Source organism: Anser brachyrhynchus (genome assembly GCF_964034855.1).
Source record: "Anser brachyrhynchus genome assembly, chromosome: 8".
Lineage (NCBI taxonomy): Eukaryota > Metazoa > Chordata > Aves > Anseriformes > Anatidae > Anser > Anser brachyrhynchus.
This window is the reverse complement of record NC_137702.1, coordinates 26,319,272-26,341,074: the sequence shown is the minus strand read 5'-3', so window position 1 is coordinate 26,341,074 and position 21,803 is coordinate 26,319,272. Positions and strand designations below refer to the sequence as shown.

General features: G+C 38.0%; 1 protein-coding gene across 12 annotated transcripts in view; it reads right to left on the bottom strand.

The window, feature by feature from the left end:
- The window catches only part of PTPRC (protein tyrosine phosphatase receptor type C), a 71,023-nt gene extending 51,666 nt beyond the window's left edge, over positions 1–19,357 (bottom strand). For 10 of the 12 annotated variants that reach the window (XM_080601742.1, XM_080601749.1, XM_080601752.1 and 7 more), the window contains exons 1-2: positions 11,834–11,983; positions 11,625–11,748 (exon numbers count right to left, since the gene is read on the bottom strand). In XM_080601742.1, coding sequence (XP_080457868.1) covers positions 11,625–11,697 — 73 coding nt within the window. In that variant the 5' untranslated portion in view covers positions 11,698–11,748; positions 11,834–11,983. Of the gene's footprint in view, positions 1–11,624; positions 11,749–11,833; positions 11,984–12,075; positions 12,181–19,185 lie in introns of those variants that run through there. The other 2 variants (XM_080601746.1, XM_080601751.1) reach the window with 2 other exon arrangements.
- Positions 19,358–21,803: the final 2,446 nt, after the last annotated feature.

The window sequence follows — 21,803 nt, the reverse complement described above, 5'->3', positions numbered from 1 at the left end:
GACAGCCGCCAGCATGTTGTGCTGGGTCAAGAGGTGCAGGATTGACATTACACTACTGCAAAGAACTGGATGTGTTACCAGACCTCGCTAGATGTCTTAGCAAAAAAAAAAAAAAAAAACAACCACCAAACGATCGTCAAAGAGTAGCTATGAAAAAATCTCAATTTGCTTGTTTTACAACATTACCAGAAGGATTTCAACACAGAAATACACTCTAGAAAGTTTCAGATAGATGTGACTTTCACAGGCATAATGACTATTTTATATGACAGTCCTACGCACACAAACTGTTTCAGAAGACATTGTTTGGGAAGCAATGGTAATTATTCACGAATTGGCAAATGTCCATTAGTATTGTCTTAGCCTTAGCTTGTAAAGCCTTGGTTCTTTCTCTTTCCTAAAACCTACAGACATCGCTGAGATCTTTTAGTCTGTGACCACAGATTGCTCTGTTTGTCCAGCACTGCCTAGAAGCACCGCAGAGCGTGCAGTGAAGATACCTTCTGCCTGCAGAGCTAATGCTATGCATGAGCCATGGGAACACAAAAAAAAAGGAGGTCTCATACCTAAGTAGTAAAATTTTGTTTTAGGTAAGAGGATTATATACCAGCTCGCCACAGAATTCTTATGATACTACAAAACCTACTTATGCTAAATTTTCCATGCAGCAGCCGTTAATAACTGTTCTGCATTTAACAGGTTCTTATTTTCATTACACCAACCTACTTTACAGAAATGGTGAGCCTTCAAAACAGCAAATTAACAGAAAGGATGCGTTAAAGGAGTATAGTCCTTGCTAGGTCTCAGATTGAGCTTTCTCTTTGGATCATTTTATCATCCCGAACATCGAAATCCATTTTTGTACAGCACTGAGACACAGATGACGAACACCATTGAAAATCTCAAGAGGAATCTATTATTTCTAGCTGCAGAAAAGGTTTTGAATAGAGAGTCAATAAATATGGCCTGAACTATGAATTGAACAACACAGACAAATATGTTGTCTGAATATATTTTCATTCTCTACACAGAGAAGGGAATCCTGTAGGGGGAAAATCGTGTGACAGTAAAAACTGCCGTAAGACATACAGAGAAGGCTGAGTCCTGAAAGCTGTGAGTGCTTGGCTTTACAACTTTAACGTCACTCTGTATGTGTGAATTTTTGTTTTTAAAAACATCCTCCACCCACCAAAAACAAAACAGAACACACACACACACACAAAAAAAACACGCTATGAGAGGGCACAATAGTACTCCTCCCAGGCTTTATCAGCAAGGTTGAGACTTGTATATATCTCCTTGCTCAGGTCTGCCTCTGGAGTTAGGGGAGTACTGATAGCATTAGTATGTTTTCATCCTCTATGCAGGACAGTACTAGAAGACTTTCATCAATGAGGTATTTGCTTACAGCAAAAGAGTGGTGAAACTCAGACTTTCGCTGAGTACAACATAGAGACAAACAATTTTTCTTACTTCCTTACTTCCAGTCCCGTATATCTTTTCTGGCTTGTCTTTGCTCAAGTCATGTTTTCTATCAAAACAGAGCTATCTTGTTTTCTCATCTAGTTAGACCCAATTCCTTAGGCTTCTGATTCCTACCACAGACCCATCTTTTCCCATACCCCGTCTTGGCTTGGCTATCAGTTTTTCAGGTCTTTCCCCTGCTCCTTCCAGCTGCTCTGTTCCCCGCTGCAATCTCAGTCTCAGCATCCAACCTCTTCTCTTAAACCAGTTTCATCACTTAGCTTCATATCTCATTAGAACTGCTTTCTGAACATTATATGCTTATAACTACAGGAAAAAAAAAAAAACTCTAAAAAGAAGATAATTACATCCACTAACACCGTGAAGATCTGATATCAACCATAACATAGAAGATTTATCACCCTATCAATCACTGCAGAGCTTTTCAAAGGCTGCCATTAAGATTTTAAGTGATTTTTAAGCAGGATGCAGGGCTGTGTACCTGTTTCCTGCTACCTATGTTGCACATTGTCACAAGGATAGCCTGACATAACAGATGGAGCTCAGATTTTACAGAAAGACAGTATTATTAAAAATATATTACATCAGTTTCATTTGGAAGTCTACTGACAGCCATATCTTATGATCGGCTATTTTAACAGCAACCCCAGCCATTCGAAGCCCTCAGCATTTCACAACAAAATCTTTTTACTCAAACTTGCAGCGATCTAGAACCTGAAAGTCCTTATACCCTGGGGAATTCCAACTCACAACCAATTTCACACACGCAAACCACCTCTGTGGAGCTCAATAAGTATTTCAAAACTATTCTATACTGCACTACGGATCCAGGCTAAACTTGAATTAATTAGAGGCAATTCCAGAGCTCATGTCTACAAAGTTCACGACGTGATATCCAAGAAATACGATGCCATTCTCTGCACCCCTGAAAGCAACCTCTGTATTTCTTCTTCCTTAGTTTTTTTCAAGAGAAAAAAATTGTCATTTTTTTTTTCTAATCTAAATAAGTATTTAAGGGCAATGACAACTCAGAATTCATTTAACTATTGTTGTTACTGTTTATGAGCACTCAGATATAAGAATGCTGAACATAATGTAAAAAATTTTGAAACTGAACAGAACATGAAATGTGGTCCCTCTTTTTCACATGCAGATGTTATTCACATTAGATACTATATCTACAGAGGATGAGCTGTTACAAGAATTGAGTATCAGAGGGGTGAAATTATACGCTCTCCCAAACAAAAGTATGAGTGTGTGTTTGTAACACATCATCCATGCATTCTGTCGTTTATTTTCCGTATTTCACTCACTGGTTAGAGAATACAATTTGTTAATGAAAGGATTAAACAGCTGGAGAAAATAATCATTACCAACAAATATAGTGCCTTCATATGTGAACTGATTTTATTATTTCTATCTAGCAAGAAAAGAGCTTTAGAGCAGCAGAAGTTTTCACCTTTGGCTATTTTATCATTAAGAATAATCTGCCATAAAAAAGCTGCATCAGTTGTTGTCATGTAAAGAAGTTGTAAGAGCAAAGTGTGAGAATTGCAATACATGGATCTGTGCAGGAGAGTTTGTTTTGGATCCAGCGAATAATTTATTCAGTTATGTGTTCCTCTGTATAAGGTGTTGTACGTTCCTTTCTCAGAAAAAGAAATAACATGGGATTGGGCAAGGTGTTTGGCTGGGCACGTGTGCTACTATTGCTTTTTCCCCTCATCTGTCTTTCCTCTGTACCATTCCTTTTTAAGAAACATCCATGCTGTGCAGAATCAGATCAAACTCTTTGTAGACAAGGCTGTCCTTCATCCTCTGTTAGTACAGCACCTGGCCCAAGAGGAATGCTTGATCATGCCTGAGGTCATTAGCCCTACTATACACACAGGTCAGACTGTCTCACACACACACACTGGCAGCTCCCTCCTGACTTTCCAAGTGTTCAGTATTCACAGCTGCAGCAAAACTCTCAGAAAAGACTAACTTGCAGCTGCACTCTCAAATTTTTCACATTATCTCAGTGACCAACACGTAGAGGTCTTCTGAAAATCTGAAGATTTTCTACTATGAAAAAACTGCTCTCAAGTGTTTTGGAACTGACAGTGAAAACCAGGGGTGTCTCCTCCAGGCAGCTTTCTCAGGGAAGCAAACAGGAAAACAGCACTTAAAGTTTAAGGACTTCAGGTAGGTTTAAAATATATATATATATTTTTTTTCTTATTTTAATATAAAGCCAAAGAAAATTCAAAAAAACACAGTATAAACCACAAAGATAAAATAAACCCTGTAACACTTTTAAAAGTTTCAAAGGCTTGCCTTTGCAGACTTTCCACTGACATCACCACTGAGGCAAAACTTAGGTAAGCAGCAGTTCTGTTGCGAAGAGAAACCAAGAGCATCGACTGCAGAGAGAGCAGCTGAAAATGGCGTATCTGACATGCGTGCTACTTTTAAGATGTCCTCATTGCTCAGTGGAGAGTGTTTTTTAGAACCTGTGGTTTGCAGGCAATCTTTCCCTTGCCATTTAAGGCACACTCCTGCAATGATAATACACTTGTTGACATCTCGAGCAGAATTACTCACACATAAACAGCTCTCTTCCCAACATTAAAACACAAACTAAACACAGTTACTTACAGATCTCACGTTCATCTGCTTGAACTGCATCCCTCATATTCAGCACAATTCCACTGCAAAGCTTCTGAACTCAGAGCTATTTTGTCATTCTGCTAAGTATATATCAGCTCAAGTGGACCCTAGGTTAAGCACTTATTAATTCCTAATGTTTTCTCAGAGTGAAAACGAGTGCATTGTGCAGCTCTTAGAAACATTTTTCTATGTCCTTTGATTAGCAGACTAGAGCTGCAAAACCAGAAATGCTACTGTCGCATTATGCCACTGAGTCGCACTAATGTGTAATTCTTATTGCTATTTCACATCTTTCCCCAAACCTCAACCACATTTCATACTCCAGACTAGAACACCAGACTGCAGGTGTGGAGGATGTAGAAAAGTCTTTCAGTTCTGTTGAGCCAGCACAGTTGAGCACAGAAGCATTAATGAAACTGCAAACAAGGCCAAACCATTTCGTGTACATAATGGGCAGACTCAAGTATCGCAAACTTGATCTCTCTGCTCGCATACACGGATACATTGTGCAGGCATACAAATTCACACACACGGGAAATATTATTGGGATGGGGGAGCTTTTATATTGCTTACAAGAGACCTAGGGCTATATTCTACTACCGCCATCATGAACCAAGTAAGAAATTTGCATACCATTTAAAAAATAAATGTTTTATTATCATTTGAATGCTTCCAGGAGTGATATTATGAATAGAGAAATCCTCCAGATACTCTAACCAAAACTCATTAAAACAAAAGATGTGTTTTAAGATATCTGAGTTGTATCTCAGAAGATAAATTGAATTGCAGCAATATCGGCCATCTTTCCTTCTGTTTTGCAAGCATATGTTTTTAAATGGATTCAGCTTGGCCAGCACTTCTCTAGGAGAGTTGACTTACATTTATAAATGTTACTACTACAACTTCTAAAACACCTAAGTTGCTAGAAAGACTCAGTATAGTATTTACCCCTAGGTGGGGAGGATGCTTTGTAAGGTGAAGCCTTTTGCAACTATGGTCCATTTGGCACATGTTGATCTCACCTCATCTGCAGACAATGGAAGAAAAAGCTGGCAGCTCTGTTTCTGTCTCTCAAGGGCTCGCTGACTTCTGTTCTTTCACCCAGCAGTGGTTAAAATGGAGACTACATTGGACATGACCTTATTTTAGAGAATTTTTAGAGATTTGCGGATGCTAAGCACAGTATGGGTTGCTCTTATTTAGCACAAAAGTATCAACTCCCTGTTAACAACACCTGTGCTTTAGAACGGAGAACAGATCAGAACTTTATGCACAAGTCATTTGTTTCATGCTTTTCATTTTCTCTGCTCAGATACACTATTCAAAATATTCTAATGCACTCTAAAGTTTATTCAGATTAATTTGGGGTAACTTACAGGCTGCAAGGGACAAGCATCCCTCCGAATATTTAAGGAATTATGACTTTGTATGTTGCAATATGATAATCATTAGTACCCTCAACTTTATAGATGATGTAACAGATCTGGAAAAATGAAGACAACACTTCATACCATGAGTTTCTGAGACAGCCTAGACTACAAATGATTTCTGTCTCTTACATCTTATTCTAAAAGCTTGAATGTGTTCTGCCATTTATCTTACTCTTTTCTCCACCTACATACATTTTAACTCACATACACCCAGAAACAGTTCAGGAGATAACAACACATTAAATATTCCACTCATAGCCTCAGCAATGTATATGATTAGCTGGAAAGGCTTAACTAGTCGTATGCTTTTGTACCATCTCAGCTGAGATTCTGTATTGTACTACATTTTCCTGAGTATAAAATCTGTCAGGTTGTATAAGAAGTATAAGCTTCATATAACAAAAAGCTATTTGCTTATATGCTGTACAGAAAGCATCTTTGTATGGCTTCATTTTTCTATTAGACACAGCTAGTTTTATTTTATTTTATTTTATTTTTTTTGTCAGGGGAAAAAATATATTTGCAAAGGCAATTAAAAATATTGCTCCGTGGTGTCCACATTTTTGCAACAACAAAAATTATTCATGCACAACAAAATATACCTCTAGAGCTCTGTGCAGGGCAGTGGGATTATGAATGAAGAACAAAAAGGTTGTAACAGAAGTCTTTGAAAGCAGAGAATTGAAAAGTAAGCAAGCAGGCTACCTGAGGAGGCACTGACACAGAAGGAATAAGTGGAAGATCTTATTGTGGAAGTACCGCAAAGCAGCAGCATAAAAGAACAGAAAAGGATTGGATTTTGTTAGCTATCTGCAGCGCTATGGATAATATACGCTGGCACAGCTCACAGCTAGGTTCTAAAATCCTGGCACTGAGGGCCCCAAACTGCTTTATTTGAAACAGAAGGAAGCCTAGAAATAGATAAAATGCTGTAAATGTTACCGAAACCGCATTGAACATGATCTGTTTACAAGTGTATGGATAGCCTGGAAATGTATCAGGACACACAGTGCAGCAGTCTGAGAACAGTAACGTTGCAGGGGAAAAAAAAAAAAAGGAAAAAAATAAAGCTTTCACTACTGTTTAGATTACTTTAATCTCGATATTTACAGGGGGAAGTCAGTTTTGCCACTTTGAGACTTTTTACCAGTGATTGCACAGAAGGAATTCAGAGCCTAATCTTTGCCTTGAAGAGAGTAGACAATTACCTCCCAAAATGTTTTTTGATGTTCTGTACTTCATAAGTTTGCCTAAAAGAAATAACTGTTTGACTTCTAGTTATATACAATTAAAGATGAATAAACACAAACAACAGACAACTCCACACAATGCAGAAAGCAGCAGAGCTCAGGGACAACCACTGCTTCCCAGGCAGGGCTGGCAGTCCCAACCTCAGCAGCCAGCTCAAGGACAGTTCAGTTCTGAGAAGCCCATGGGCATCCTGTCCAACCCTAGCTAATCTGTTAACGTTCCCATAATACACAGCGGTTCTTGCTAGGGTTTGAAAGGCATTCACATGCTAGCAAGCCTTGCCCAGCACATGACACCTTCCTGCATTGCCTCTTTGCACAGCTGTCTTGGGTGTCATTGCTGCAGCCACCCCGGCGCACTGCAGTCTTCACCCCCAGGGCCAGCAGCATGGGAGGAACAGCCACCGCAACTAGGGGGAGTAACAGCAGCAAGACTCGGGGTACGTGTGTTCTGCAAAATGCAGGGTAATACGGAGACACTTGAGCTAATGCTAAACAAGGTAGTTAAATGAGTATGAAGAAAAGTCACACCAACACAGCAGACAGCTCAGTGTTGGTTAATTTGCTCTGCCTGCCTGGTTGGCCAGATATATGCCTGTTAATAGTAACTCTTAAAAGTAGACCAAGAATATAAACAGAAGACAGAATATTTTCACGGCCTGCTGTTCTCCTTTGCTTGCTTCCAGAATGGTACAGAGCATGCCACAATGCATCTGCACAGAAAAAGAGAACAGGATAATTTCCATGCGCTATATAGAATGCATTCACAGTTTCAGTGTGGAGGTTGCCTACTTGTTTAATGCACGCACGCACTCTCAGGGAGGCAGACAGCTTTGCAGATAGGCAACTGAAGTCAGACAAATATAACTTGATTCCTAATACAAGAAGTATTTTGAAAAGTCACTTCATCCTGTTTCCTCCCCTTGATTCTTCTGCCTCATTATATACATGATTTTTCTAACCCATTCACTATTGATATGTTATTCAGAATCAAAACATATAAACTTATGTTCACCAAAGAAAAACTAAAACTAGAAGAAATGGTTCCAATACACCCTGCCACTGAGAGTAGGATTTTCTCTAGAATGAGTCTCTGCATGGCAGCTTTGTGGCTTTAGGTTTACAGTGGTAAAACATTCTCTGTATGTCAATACACGGATGTGAGTGAACACAAAATGACTAGCAAACATCATTTCCATACTATGTAAGAAAGACCCATTAGCTTTGAACCGATATCTCTTGCCCTAACTGCAGTTACCAATCAATATCCCACAACAACGCAGCCATCAGCTTATTCTGTTTGTGTAGGACCAGGTGAACAGGTGAAGAAGAATTACACATTTGGTCAAAGTCTGTAGCTAATTCTTGCTCAGAAACCATGTAGCCATGCTGGTGTGGTACTGTGCTCTGATTAACATGAGCATCCTGCTTAGGTACTCCACCATAATCAAACTGAATGGTTTCCTGTTTAGAGCTTTTCCAGTTTGCATCTCAGACAGCCCAGGAAGTGAACAGGACTGCCTGCAGCCCCATGCAGACATCAACTCTTGATCTTGAAGTAAGTATTTGAAGTATGCAAGATGTGAAAAGCAGGTAATTTATTTCAAGTTATTAACAGGTCCCTGTCCACAGGACTCTGAGATATGTATTTCAGAAAGCCTCAAGTTCACCACTGAAATAAAGAATACTATACAGTCCTAAAGGAAACGTGCAGTGGGGTGCCTGTAAGAGGAAAACCTCAGAGGGGGTGTTCTGGAGACACCAGACTTCACTTGCTTTTACCCTAATGCCTATCCTCCTGCCTGCACAATTCCCCTTATCCTTTACTGTACACAGAAAATGAGCCAATATTACAAAGTTCTGCCACTTAAAAATTAGATCTGCCAGACATTTTCCAAAGGAATAGACCTTTTCACAGAAAGTCAGAACCATAGCATGATCTATACAGAAGCTGATGACTGTGCAAAGAAAACATAACACTTCTAGGTGGAAACCTCCACAGCTGTTGGGAACAGAGACTCCATTGCCTCAGATTTCTGCATGCCTGCTGAAGCTCAATACTTTTTACTTGGAGAATAAAAAAGTCACACCAAAAACTACCAAGCAATTTTTTAACTTCCTGAAATAAAGGAAGTGGCACAGCAGTAGGGGAAGCTTTTTGAAAGCTGTCAAATTGCTAATACTTTTGTAGGGGAGAAACCTAAATGAAGAAGCAAATGGGAAAAAAGTGCTAGTCCTGCAAGCATTTATTTTGCTTTCTTTATTATTATTATTATTTAATGGGAGTAAAGGATTTTTTATTGTTGCTTTGATTGTTTTGTTCTGCTGTTGTTACAAAGACAACATTGTTGTTGCATTGCATCAGTTATGTTAGCATTACTTTTTCGAAAAGCAAGTCGGCCTAGATATTTGAAAGTATTATATTATCAATTTCACACTGAAGATTTTAAAGAAGCATGCAGCTGTCTACTAAAGATTTTCAGAAAGCTAGCTATTCTAGCTATTCCACGCAGGTGAAGATGAAAGACTAATAAATAGCGCACAAAGCACTGATGAGTTTAGTGGGATACTTCAGCAATGCAAATGCTTACAATGCTCTCGGAGTAAAATACTAATACGAAAACAAGTCCCAAAGCACACCCAACTCTTACTAATAAGTGCCTGAAAATTGTTCTTGCCATAAAACCAAAGCCTACGCCAACATTTCCTAACATTTATCCTCCAATAACAAATTCCTTCAGAGAAGACTGCACAGTAGTCCCTAGCCACCAGGCAGAGTAATCTGTGCAGCAAAGATGAGATATAATGGTTCTGTCACCCTGATGGAAGAATCAACCTCTCTGAGACACCTGCTCCTACCCTTCCCACTCTGACCATTATTTATATAAAGGGGTCCCACATCAAAATTCAACGAAAAGAGGAAGTTACGCAGATGGGTCATAAATGTAAAGTGTAATACCAGACAGAAGGAGAGGAGCTCTGTATTCTCACAAGTGCATGTGCCAAACTACACGGTGAAAACAAGGTCTATGAGGTTGAGTACTTGACACTGTAGCATCAGACTGTTAATTGCTTTAAGTGTCCTAATGAAGAATTAAGACATCATTTCTTTGATGCTCTTCGATTAGTTAAAAAAAAAAAAAAAACACACAGAGAGGAACTCGCTCAAGCTAGACTGCTGTGTGCAGACCAAGAAAATAATTACTATTTGAAATAAAATACTGCTAACCCTCTTTAAGTCTTCCAGCCCTCTCTGTTAGCTAACACATCAACTGACTGTGGAGGTAGCTGTGAGAGAGCAGACACTAACCTGCCCACCTGAAGAAAAGGGACCAGTGGGAAGTCTTAGAAAAAGACTTATAAAATAGAAAGTAGGACAGCAGATTCAGATTCAGATTCAGATTCAGATTCAGATTCAGATTCAGATTCAGATTCAGATTCAGATTCAGATTCAGATTCAGAAAAAGAAAAAGAAAAAGAAAAAGAAAAAGAAAAAGAAAAAGAAAAAGAAAAAGAAAAAGAAAAAGAAAAAGAAAAAGAAAAAGAAAAAGAAAAAGAAAAAGAAAAAGAAAAAGAAAAAGAAAAAGAAAAAGAAAAAGAAAAAGAAAAAGAAAAAGAAAAAGAAAAAAAGAAAAAAATAAAAAAAAAGAAAAAGAAAAAAGAAAAAAAGAAAAAGAAAAAAAGAAAAAGACTTTGCGCTTTTCCTTTACTGTACGGCATTCACTTTTCTTATAATGTAATCTACTAACCAGATTTATTCAGCGCTGGTTCTCTTCAGGTACTTTGAAGGATAAAAAAAAACTAATGCTTGGACTTTAAAGGTTCTTCTTTGCTAGTAATCAACTAAAGGCAGATAATTTTCCTGTTCGCATCACTATAAACCTGGAGTTTCTACAGTGACATGATGATAAAAAAAACATACATACGTATGTGAGAAGAGGTTTCAGTGCTGCATATAATCTACTACCATTTCAGAATACATGTTATTAGCCACTTTTAAGGTGAACATTACTTAACGGAAAAAAAAAACCCTTTGTGTCTGCTATAATCCCTAATTACGTTAACTAACTAAACTGATGGCAGGTACATGAATATAAAACGCTATACATTCTTTTTACAAAAATGTCTTCTTAAACATAGGTCCATAAAGTTATTACCTTTCTATAGAGTACTACCTCAAAATTAATTGTTTTTCTTGCTACTTACAGTATCTGTGACAAATTCACCTGCAGTGGGCTAATATCTATATCTACAATTCTGAAAGATTTTTAAGAAGCAGTTTTTATAAACTAATTAATTATAAAAGTAATTTCCCAGATATAGAAATTAACTTACAATGTTGAGATTTTTTTCTTCACCCCACTGCAGTACAAATCAAAATTTGAGGAACTATAAGTAGATTCTAAGATCAGGGAGCAGCTTAAATGGATGGGAAGATTTTTTTTTTGAAGGTTTTAAACACAGAAGACAAAGTACTGCATTGTGAGATGAAAACAAACATAAAGGTTATACTGAACACTTTCACCTAAGAGATCTGAATGTATTCATTTTTAAATGCAACTACAAATCTTTTTTAAGCTGTTCTTAAAAAAATCACGAACGAAATGACCACGCTGAAGACATTTTAGCCGTGTACGTTACCCACCAATCTTCTTGATCCAGGTTCTGACACCATTGCAAATAATTGCATTCTAGTTGCTGAATAAAGATCTTATTTCTCCACTTTACAAAGTTTTGAATCTGTTTTAGTTCTACAGAGGACATTATGGGATCAAAATTAGAGAATGAAATATCAGTTGCTACCTACCTCTGACAAAAGCATCCTGATCCTGACACAGGAGGACAACGCCAAATGCCAGGAGTTTAAGCCACAAAAACATGGTTATTTCTGGAAATCAGGCGTATCCTTGTGAAGTAGCATGTGTCTCTCACTGGAAAGCAAAATAGAAGTTATCTGTCTGCAAAATAATTTCTCAGCAAAACTTGAACCAAAAAGGAAAATAACCAGGCACATACATTACACTGCCTGCTTATCTGTGAAGGAGTCGCTTCCTCTGTTACCCCCAAACTAACCACTCACAAACTTGCTATGCAGTTTAGTGATGTCAGAGACAACTACTTCTTCAAAAAAAATTCTTTCAGTTTCCAGGAAGTCAACAGGGTTTTTCTTAAGTTGCTGCAGTAATGCTCAGCTTCCTTAATTCAAATGAAACAGGTTGTTTTCAGCCATTTCTACTGGGGGACTAATAAGACTTAACTTTTCAAAGGACTGGACCCAACAAACAGTCATTCTTTTTCTTCGTATTCACTTTTCTACTGTATACATTTCATTGAGACCTCTCATTTGTGGACTCTTGAGATTTCTGTTGAGAGAAAGAGAAACCCAAACAATCGGTGAACAAAACCCTTGCTCTGGCAACAGGCCTTCATAAAAAGATATATTTCTGAATCTTTCTGCAAGAATGCAATTCTAGGCATGACAGTAGTATCTAACAAATGGATAGAGGTCATCTAATTCTGCTTTCTGAGATGGTCAGTTCTTAATTTGGTATTCTCCGTGCAATTCTCTACCATGACAGTGCCAGAGGATTGCGGTCCCTTTCCTGGAGTAGATGCAAGGTAGACCAAAGGCATTTACCCCACTATATTCATTGAGCTAAGATTCGATAACTGGATAACAAATGCCCATTACATGGTAGCTTACAAAGGGAATAAATGTTGGAATTGCTTTTTCTTATTAGAGGCTTCAAAGTTTTTAAAAGATCCACCAGAATGCTGTCATGAAATTAAAAAGGAAGAGTATGTATTTAGAATCACAGAATCATTAAGGTTGGAAAAGACCTCTAAGATCATCTGGTCCCACAAATTTTTGTGTTTATTGTTCATGTCATTGTGTTTATTGCTCATGTCATAAATACTTCAGAGACTTCCTAAAGCATCATACTTGAAAATGTTGCACATATTCACATAATAATTTAGATAATATAAGTGAATCAAATTCCTCATAAAATTAAATCCAACTTCTACACATCCAACATTGAGTGAAGTCCTATAACACAGGCCAAAATCTTAGCTTCCATTAAACAGTACAATAATGATATTGTAAATGTGTTCAGAACAAAACTCATGTAAGTCTGACACCCCAGAGACACCAGTTTTGATACATAACTCCATCATCCTAGAGTTGTAAGTTGAACTTGGAATATAGCCATATACTGTCTGCATCACTGACATCTTAGTCCCTGTTATTCTGGATGAAACCATACTACTGAAGAGTCCCAGCTGATGAATATAGTACATTGCAGCCAATGGAGAATTTTGTGCAAAGGCTCTCAACAAGAACCAGGCTCCATTTCTACCTGACATTCCCCAGCAGCTGTACACAACCTCTGCTTGACTTCTCCAGCTGTCTCCTCAAGAAAAATTCCTTCACAGTGGACCTTTCCTGGCTGTGTGATATTTAAAAAGCCTTCACATCATTTAAAAATTGCAACATATCGCATTATTACTTAATGATAACATCACACACTCTAGCCATCATACCATTATTGCATATTATTATTACTCTCATTTAATAGCTGAGGAACTATAAACCATCATCAGCTGTTAAAATTACTGAGTAAGGTTACAAATGAAACTCATACATGATTCACTGATTCAAACCATATACCAAGTCTTAGTGATGTGCAAAGAAAAATCTTTCCCAGAGCAGACCCTTCATTCAGCAAATCTATTTCAGTGGGCATTGTTTCGCAAGGAGTTTAACGATTGCCCTGTACCTGAGGGAGAACAAACACCCTTCACAAAAAATACGTAGTGCCTTTGATTTTAGGTTAGTCTCAGATGTTTTAATATTCCATCTGCTTGCAATGCATTTAAAATAAAAATCTCAGTAGTCTGCCTATTTGACATTTGTCTGTTTGGACATCTGGAGGAGAAATAAAGGATATCATGGTACTAAAACACTGCATTTCAAAGACTCTAATTAATAAGCTGATATTTTACTGAAGCTTGCCATGTCCATTTTACTCACCAAGTCCTTAAAACAGCTGTGTACCTGGTCTAAGAAGGAGGAAGGAAGTGTGTGACAAGGAGCAAACTCTCTCAAGTTTTCTCCCCTCATAATAAGCCTTTGAAAGCAGTAATTATCAAACACATACACAAAGCTAGAAGTTACACAAAAGAAAGTTTGCATCTAAGCAGAAATATAGAATCAGTCTGCAACCTTCTGTAGATTAATATATTATGGCTACACAAATATATTATACTCCATCTCTTATTTCATGGCTCAGACAGAACGAATCACAAATATGTTTAAGGCTACTAGAACCTCTGAAATCTTCCCTTACACAGACTGCAGGCTTCTTCCCAAAGATAAATCCAGATTTTGGGGGGTGGTAGAGGATTTATTTACTTGCAGATTAAGCAATGGTCTTCTAAAATAAACCCCTTCTCAGGACAGTGCCTTAACTTTTAATCAGCCAAATGATTATGTCAGTATATAACTATAGAGGTACACTTCCCCTGAGCCAGAAAGGATCAAAGCCAGAACCATCAATTTTACTATTAAGGATTTCTAAAATGACATTTAAAATAGCACAGAAGCATAAGTCTCCTTCTTCTGTAAGTTATGAAGTGGTAAAAACAAACAAAAAGCCTGTGAGAAGTTCTACGAGGAGAGGCTGAGGATAATTGAGTTGCCCAGTCTGGAGAAAAGGAGGCTGAGGGGCAACATCACTGCTCTCTGCCACCTTCTGAGGTGAGGAAGCAGAGAGGGAGGTGGCAGCCTCTGCTTCCTGGGAACAGATAACAGGACACACAGGAATGGCACAAAGCAGCACTAGGGGAGGTTCAGACTGGACATCAGTAAAAATGTCTTTACTGTGAGGAGGGTCAGACACTGGAACAGGCTTCCTAGCCAGGTGGTTGATGCCCCAGACCTGCCCAGAGGCTTTTGGATAATGCCCTCAATGACGTGCTTTTAACTTTTGGCTAGTCCTGAAGCGCTCGGGCAGTTGGACTGGATGAAGGTCCCTTCTAACTGAACTATTCTAGGCCAAGTAAATCTTTCATTGTCTGATTTACCTACCTCACTATGCAGTACAGGTGTTAAATTAGCATAAATGTCTGTACAGTTATACACCAGTTCAAAGGGCAATTGTGTCACAACTGAAAAAAAATCTAAAAAAATAAAATAAAATAGAGTGAAGTGCTAATAATTTTCCCTTCAGATTATACCCAAAACCTTTGGAAAAGATCACAAATGCATTGCAAAAAGGTACACTGAAGTCATTCATATTTTCTTACAGTTTTAAATAAAGTTTTGTGCTATAAATCATAGGTGGTGACAAAGGAATAGATAAATACGAACCTCCCACAGCTCACAGCAGTAATTACTAATATGCATCTACAGACATCAAGATATTGTTTGTCACTCTGGCCTCCTGTTTTATGTCAAAAATTAGTAAAGAATCAAGTCCTTGACATACAGAGGAAATAAGGGGAATTCAAAGTAGAAAGAATTAAAACATTTTGTCCTTGCTGCAAGTGCCTCCTGCACAACTTCTCATAAAGCATCAGCAAAAAACACTGCGGTTACTCAGAGACTGATCCTAGATGGTGCAAAAGCCCTGACCAGGTCCCAGACAATCTCAGAGGTTGCTGAAAGAGACCAAGCTCTCTCATAGCCTCCCCAGTTGTTGACAACATCCTTTCTACCAAGAGGTGTTTCTAAAGGTCTTGTTTTTAAGCTGTGCTGTGGCAAGCACAAAAGCATCAGATTAGAGTGCACCAGGCATGGTGTGATCCTCAACACTGCTACACAAGGCATTTCACATTTTTGACTTCTGAAGGCATCATCAAATAGCAGTTGTCCTGCTCGGCCATGTCTTATCACACTGTGCAGGCAAAAGCAAGGAAGGGAAAATTCATCTGGCTGTGCCTGATGGCATGGGTAAGCAGATTTCCTTTCCCTGTGCATTTCACCCACTTTCAAACAAAACCGAATGGAAAGTTTGGGCTGTACCTGCTTATGCAGAAGTCACAAGGAATGAAGTCAGGGAGGAAGGCAGTGAATTAGACTGGAGTGGGCAACAGGCAAAAAGAGACCACGGTTTTCAAATACATCTAAGACAGGACAAGCATGAGCAATAATGGGGGAGTAAAATGTACCCATGCAGGTCACACAAACTGCTCCGTAGCTTCCTGCTTTACAATAGCTTTACTAGGAGGTGGTTCAGGGCGTGTGTGGCATCTTGCTCTTGTCAGTACAGAATTCTGCTTTATTTTCTCCCTTCTAAATAACATGAGGGAGGGCGAGAGAGAGAGAGAAAGAGAAAGAAAGATTGAGTGTGCGTCATGTCACATCCTGCCCCTGAATAGTTCCATCACATGCTTAAGCAGCTTCAAAATCCCCTACTATTCTTTGGGGAGGAGCTGGTTCCTACTCCCATGAAGGGCAGAGGAAAGTAGAGTCTCGCCATAAAAACCACCACTATTTACCCGAGAGGCAGAGAGAGCACAAACACTTCATCCACGCAGGGGACTTTGAAACTTCACATGTCAACCCCCACAGAGTGTTCCCAGAACTGTTCCCTATCTTCACCTGGTACAACAGGTAGAGATAGGGAAAACAAAGAGCGAGTGAAGGCCAGGAGTAATAGTAACCAGGGTATGAGCAGGGTTTTCATACAGCCGCAGACAAAATAAATTTGTCTCAGGTTGGATTGTCATTGGATGCCCCCAAAAGACTGTGGGACACTGTATGTGCCATCAAGTATAAAATAATAGTCAGACTCAACATGCACACTATGCACCTACAGGGCCTGTGCCATCCAAAAGCTGTCACTCCTGGTGCTTGCTGTGTACAAAAACAGGACAGTGACCAAAAGCTACCAGTGCACCCTGAAACCACATTTTTTTTGTTCTCCATATGATTTCATACTGCTAGGTTTCACCCTGTATTTGTTTTCCTGAAAGTTTAGCCAAATAGTGATGGGGCATTCATCGTCTTCACCCTATACCACTTCCAAGTCCAGATTTTCAAATGCAGTGTGGTGTCACTTTAGCATTCATTCGAAAGAATTTTAACTAGGGCATGGTTATTTTAATTTAGGAGGTGGTGTTCTCCATAGTTACATAACCTGATGCTACTTTATGCTAATGTGTTTACAGAATGTTGTATAAATTAATTTTCTCATGAAACTCTATTTTTGAGAACCCACCTTTGTTTTCTTTTTTGGTCCAGAGGCCTCAAAGTGTTAAGCAAAGAGGACATAATTCAATAAAAATGAAATTCTCTAGATACTCCATTCATCACTTGGATTTAAATGACAGGTTAAGCACACTTTCTTTGTTTTGCATAATTTTCCTTGCATGGAAGTCATTTCATATGACTCAACTCTGTTACATTCACATTAACCATGGCTGCACATCAGAATTAAGCAGTTCCACAAAATCTGAAGTCACACACCTTTGCAAACACTATGAGACACAGGACAAATTCATCCCAAGGGCAACTCTGTTTAAATCAAGGGAACCACCTCCATAATGCATTTCATCCTGTAAAATCAATTTGATGGGATAACTGTGAAAACATTGTCCATGCTAAAGAATATATGTTATACTACTTTTAAATTTGTGTTGAGTATTTGCTAAAGAATCTATTTTGCACATACTTTTTCAAGCTTGCTTGCGATTGCCAAGGAACATTTCTTGAAGAAAGAAGACATTTTTACTTAATATGTCATATTAGATCAAATTATTTTAAGCTCAAGAGTAAACAATGCATCTCTTTGTGCAGGCGTACTGCTATGCTACTATCAACCCTCAGGCAATGATGATTTGACATCTTCATTTCATATGTTGTCTGCATGATCTGTATTATACCTGTTCAGGACAGAGATCAGATTTTGGTATCCCTGAGGCACAATTCACAATCTGGCCCAAAACGAGCAACACATTTATGATAAGCTCTCAGAATTGCCAGGCACTTGCTTCTTTCTTACACCTAAAATCATTCTGGGAAAACACTAGGCATAGCTATTCTGAAATGGGTGTTCTTGAATAGCTCTGTTTAACACGCCCCTTTAGAATTTGCTCCCTTAGACAGTGCCAGTGTACCCATAAGCACTGCATCAGATTTTCGCTGAACATCTGCTCCTCCTCCTGGTTTTGAAGGAGGGCTAGATTCTGAGAACAGCTCAGAATTTAGCTTTATAGCTTTCAGACATTGCACTATGAATGAGTTCATTACAAGTTATGCAGATAACATCAAATAAACATTTTTATGCATGGCGTAAAGGATTTCTTCTTATCCTTCCATCATCCAGTTTGAAAGGGAAAATAAATAGGAGGGACAGAACAATTATTTAAATATTTGCTACCCATGGACGACTCCGTATTGAACTCTGTGCTGTTAATTTTCCCAAATTATGTTATATATAAACACATAAACTAATGTACATAAATATAAATTTATATATAAAATAATATACAGATATATAAATATATATATTATATATAATCCATGATACTCTGCAGGAAATGCTGTCTTACCTGCTACATACGGAAAGTCATAGTTGTGCCATGTTTACTGAAAGCCTGACAGAACATGAGTCAAAGCAATAGTAACACCAGCCACCCCCCCCCACCCCCCCCCAAAAAAAAAGAAAGAAAAAAGCCTATAGAAACAATCTTTCCCAAACTATTTCCATTTTGGTTTCAAAAAAGCAGTCACATACTTTATCGCAGTTCACTGGATGTTCCCTTATCTCTTGGACATTGTCTCCTGTGTGCTCCGTAGCATACTTAAAGAGATGCCTGTTTATTCTGAAGCAGAGTGGGGATTTTTTTTCTTCTTATTTTCAGTGTGGTTCTGGCTGGAGAAAGCCAGGACCAGTGTCAGGGTGGATTACTGAACCTGTGTTTTAGGCTGCCTTTCTACAAAATGATACCTCTGAGTAACTGCTGGTTAGCCTGTATCTTGAAGAAGTAGATTAGCTTTCCTTCTGTGAGTTCTCTGTTCATTTTTTCAGCTTCTTCCAAGTAGCCTAGCACTATGTTCTTGTTCCACACAGACCGCTCCCCACCTAGGATGCCAGATTCGTTGTCGTATACTATTAGCTAGGGCTGGCAAATCCTCCTCGTGTTTTTGCAATGTCAGGTGACAGTGCTCATATCCAAGAGTATTTGTGTTCATCTTTTCAATAAGATACCAGATGACTATACCAAATGCCTTTGTAACATCTAAACTGTGATCATTTTGTGGATAAAAATGTATTCCCACAGCTGATTGCAGTCATTATGGTATAGAAACAGAAAAAAGCCTCTCAGCAAGGTAGTTATAAGCATAAACCACAAATATTTACCTAGAAGGCTGGTCTGCTTGCAGTAATGCTGCTGGCCATCTTCTGATAGCCCGTCTCTTACCATTCTCCAAGTTCTGACATGATTTTTCTCTCTGGGGCTGTCCAAATGGTTTAGATACATGTCTCCAAAGACAAGCATGTGGCAGGCATTACTTCTTCCTCAGTGACTCGTCAAGAAGCTACCGTTGTAAACCTAAAAGAGTCCAGAAGATTTCTATAATCTTAACTCATAATATGCATCTTTGAATTTGAAATAGTTAGAAAGCCAGACTGATCCCACAGACTTACTTTGCACATCAGGGTCCACGCCACAGCTCCCTGCCTCAGTTTCCCTGCCTGTAAGCTCTTCATTTTAGGTATGTTTACGCATGCATGCGCATGCACACACACACACACACACACACTAAGCCAACACAAAATGTAGCAAGTTCCTAATGAGGATACTCAAAAACATGACTATCTAAAGATACATTGGTTGTCTTTGTTTATCCTCACATCACAAGAACAACACAGTAATTAATACATGCAGTAAATTGAAATTTTCTTTAAAGAAAAATAATTATAAATCTTGAAATATTTTTAAAAAGTGAACTATAAGCAGAGATTAACCTTTCTGACAGCTTTCTGTAGCATATAAAGATTTCTGTAACACTGAAAATCTCATGAATCTGCATCCTGAAACACGTTTTTTAAAAATATATTTAAAGTATTGTCCCAGCAACATTTTCTATTCACAGTCTTGGGAAAGTACACGCCTTGATTATTTGCTCCTTTAGTAGAAAGGCTAAAAATCTGATCTTATCACGTCTTCCCCTGACTGACCCAGAATGAGTCAATGATGTTAAAATAAATAAATAAATAAATACGCAGTTTCACAATACAGGTAAGAAGAAATGGGGATGAGGTGGGGACAGAGGTATTAAACATGTGGGATGGAATGCTGTAGTTTGGGAAAAAAAAAAAAGGTTATTTGCCACACGTTATACGTGCTTCTTGGTCAAAATATTTCACGCTGGTAAAGACTCTGCAATAACAGTTACTTTAAATCCAAATTTACCAAATTATCAGCCTTTTCTCTGCTACATCCATACTGACTTTATACTTTCTTTTAATCAAGAATGATACTGTCCTGGGACACGGAAGGCAGTTATTGCAAATAAAAATGAGAGTGGAAGAGAAAAAAATGAAGATAATACTAGATTATTTAGGGGAAACTATGATCTACAGTTAGGACCTACTAATTTGAGATGGTCTGCTTGATTTTTTTTTAGATCACATATTCGTTTGGCATTCTCCAAACTTCTACAGTACTCAGAAATTTATTTGAAAATCATCACAATTGGGTAGACTGGTTCTAGTCTGAATGAGAACTTCAGAAGATAAATCTGAGCAAAAGTGAGAGAGGCTCAATTAAGCATTTCAACTTAATTAAATGGATTAAAATGAGTATTCTGTAAGGTCATTTATGCAATTTCAAATGCTTCTTTATCATTTCTTGTTAATGGGCGTAATTAAAGTCAGCTGACAGAGGTGCAGAAATAATGGAAACACATACTTTTAAAGCAACAGCAAGGTAAACAGCAGGCTCTTGTGCAAGAGAAATTGTGGCTGAGAGCCAAGGAAATGCAGAATGATTTAAAGACAGGTAAGAGGAAAGACAGCACTGGGAAATTAAACACTCTGAAATAAAAAGACTTGTTTCATTACTATTTTTGATTCATACCCTATTTCTATTTCAGTGTAGGACGTTCTGTAATAAACACTCAAAAATATTTAGCACAAATTGGCTATTTTAACCATGTCAGAAAACTTCAAGAAACATATTGCTGGACCCTTATAAAGGCATACAGTACGTTTATTGCACATAGTGTAATAGAATGGCCAAAAAAGCCAAAAGAGGATGATGAAGGAAGAGCAGGAAAAGCTCGTAATTCATCACACTGAAACAGTTCATGCCATGATACTCCCAAAACACTAGGAATTCTCAGTATATAAACTACTGCATCACAATGGGAATAAAATAGTATCAGTTTCTATGAGTCATAGGGAAGAAAAAAAAAACTTCCATGTCTCACAAAGAAATATAGAAATATTAAAATTTTATGACAGCTAATTTTATAATTTATGCTCACATATAAACAACCAAAATTCTAGTTTGTCAAAAAACAAACAAATATTGACCTACTATCACTTGTTTTCTTTTTTCTTTCAATTGATGTAGTTTTAGTAATATAAATACTGGCATGGCAAGAATATCTAAGTTTTCGCATACCAAGCTCAGGCTGGCAGACAAACTGAGGTAATGTGCTCTCCCTCCAAAGACAAGCTTAAAATATTTTCACATCCTCTTTCTGCCTTACAGCAAGTGTTATTTCCTATATTTAGTAAGTTAGGAAATATTGCAAATGAAACTCTGGGCCACAATTATTTGGAAAGAGGCTCTGTCATCTTCTGAAAGAAGATCCGCTTTAGAGTTCATGAAATCCTGAATTAAAATGCAGAGGCGTTATTTAAAACTCTTCTTATGTAAAACTTGTTAGCTAAATATAGATAGTTCCTGGAGTAGTCAGTCTATCAGGCCTGTAAACTGGTAAACAAAAAAATTGAGTTTTTTCTTC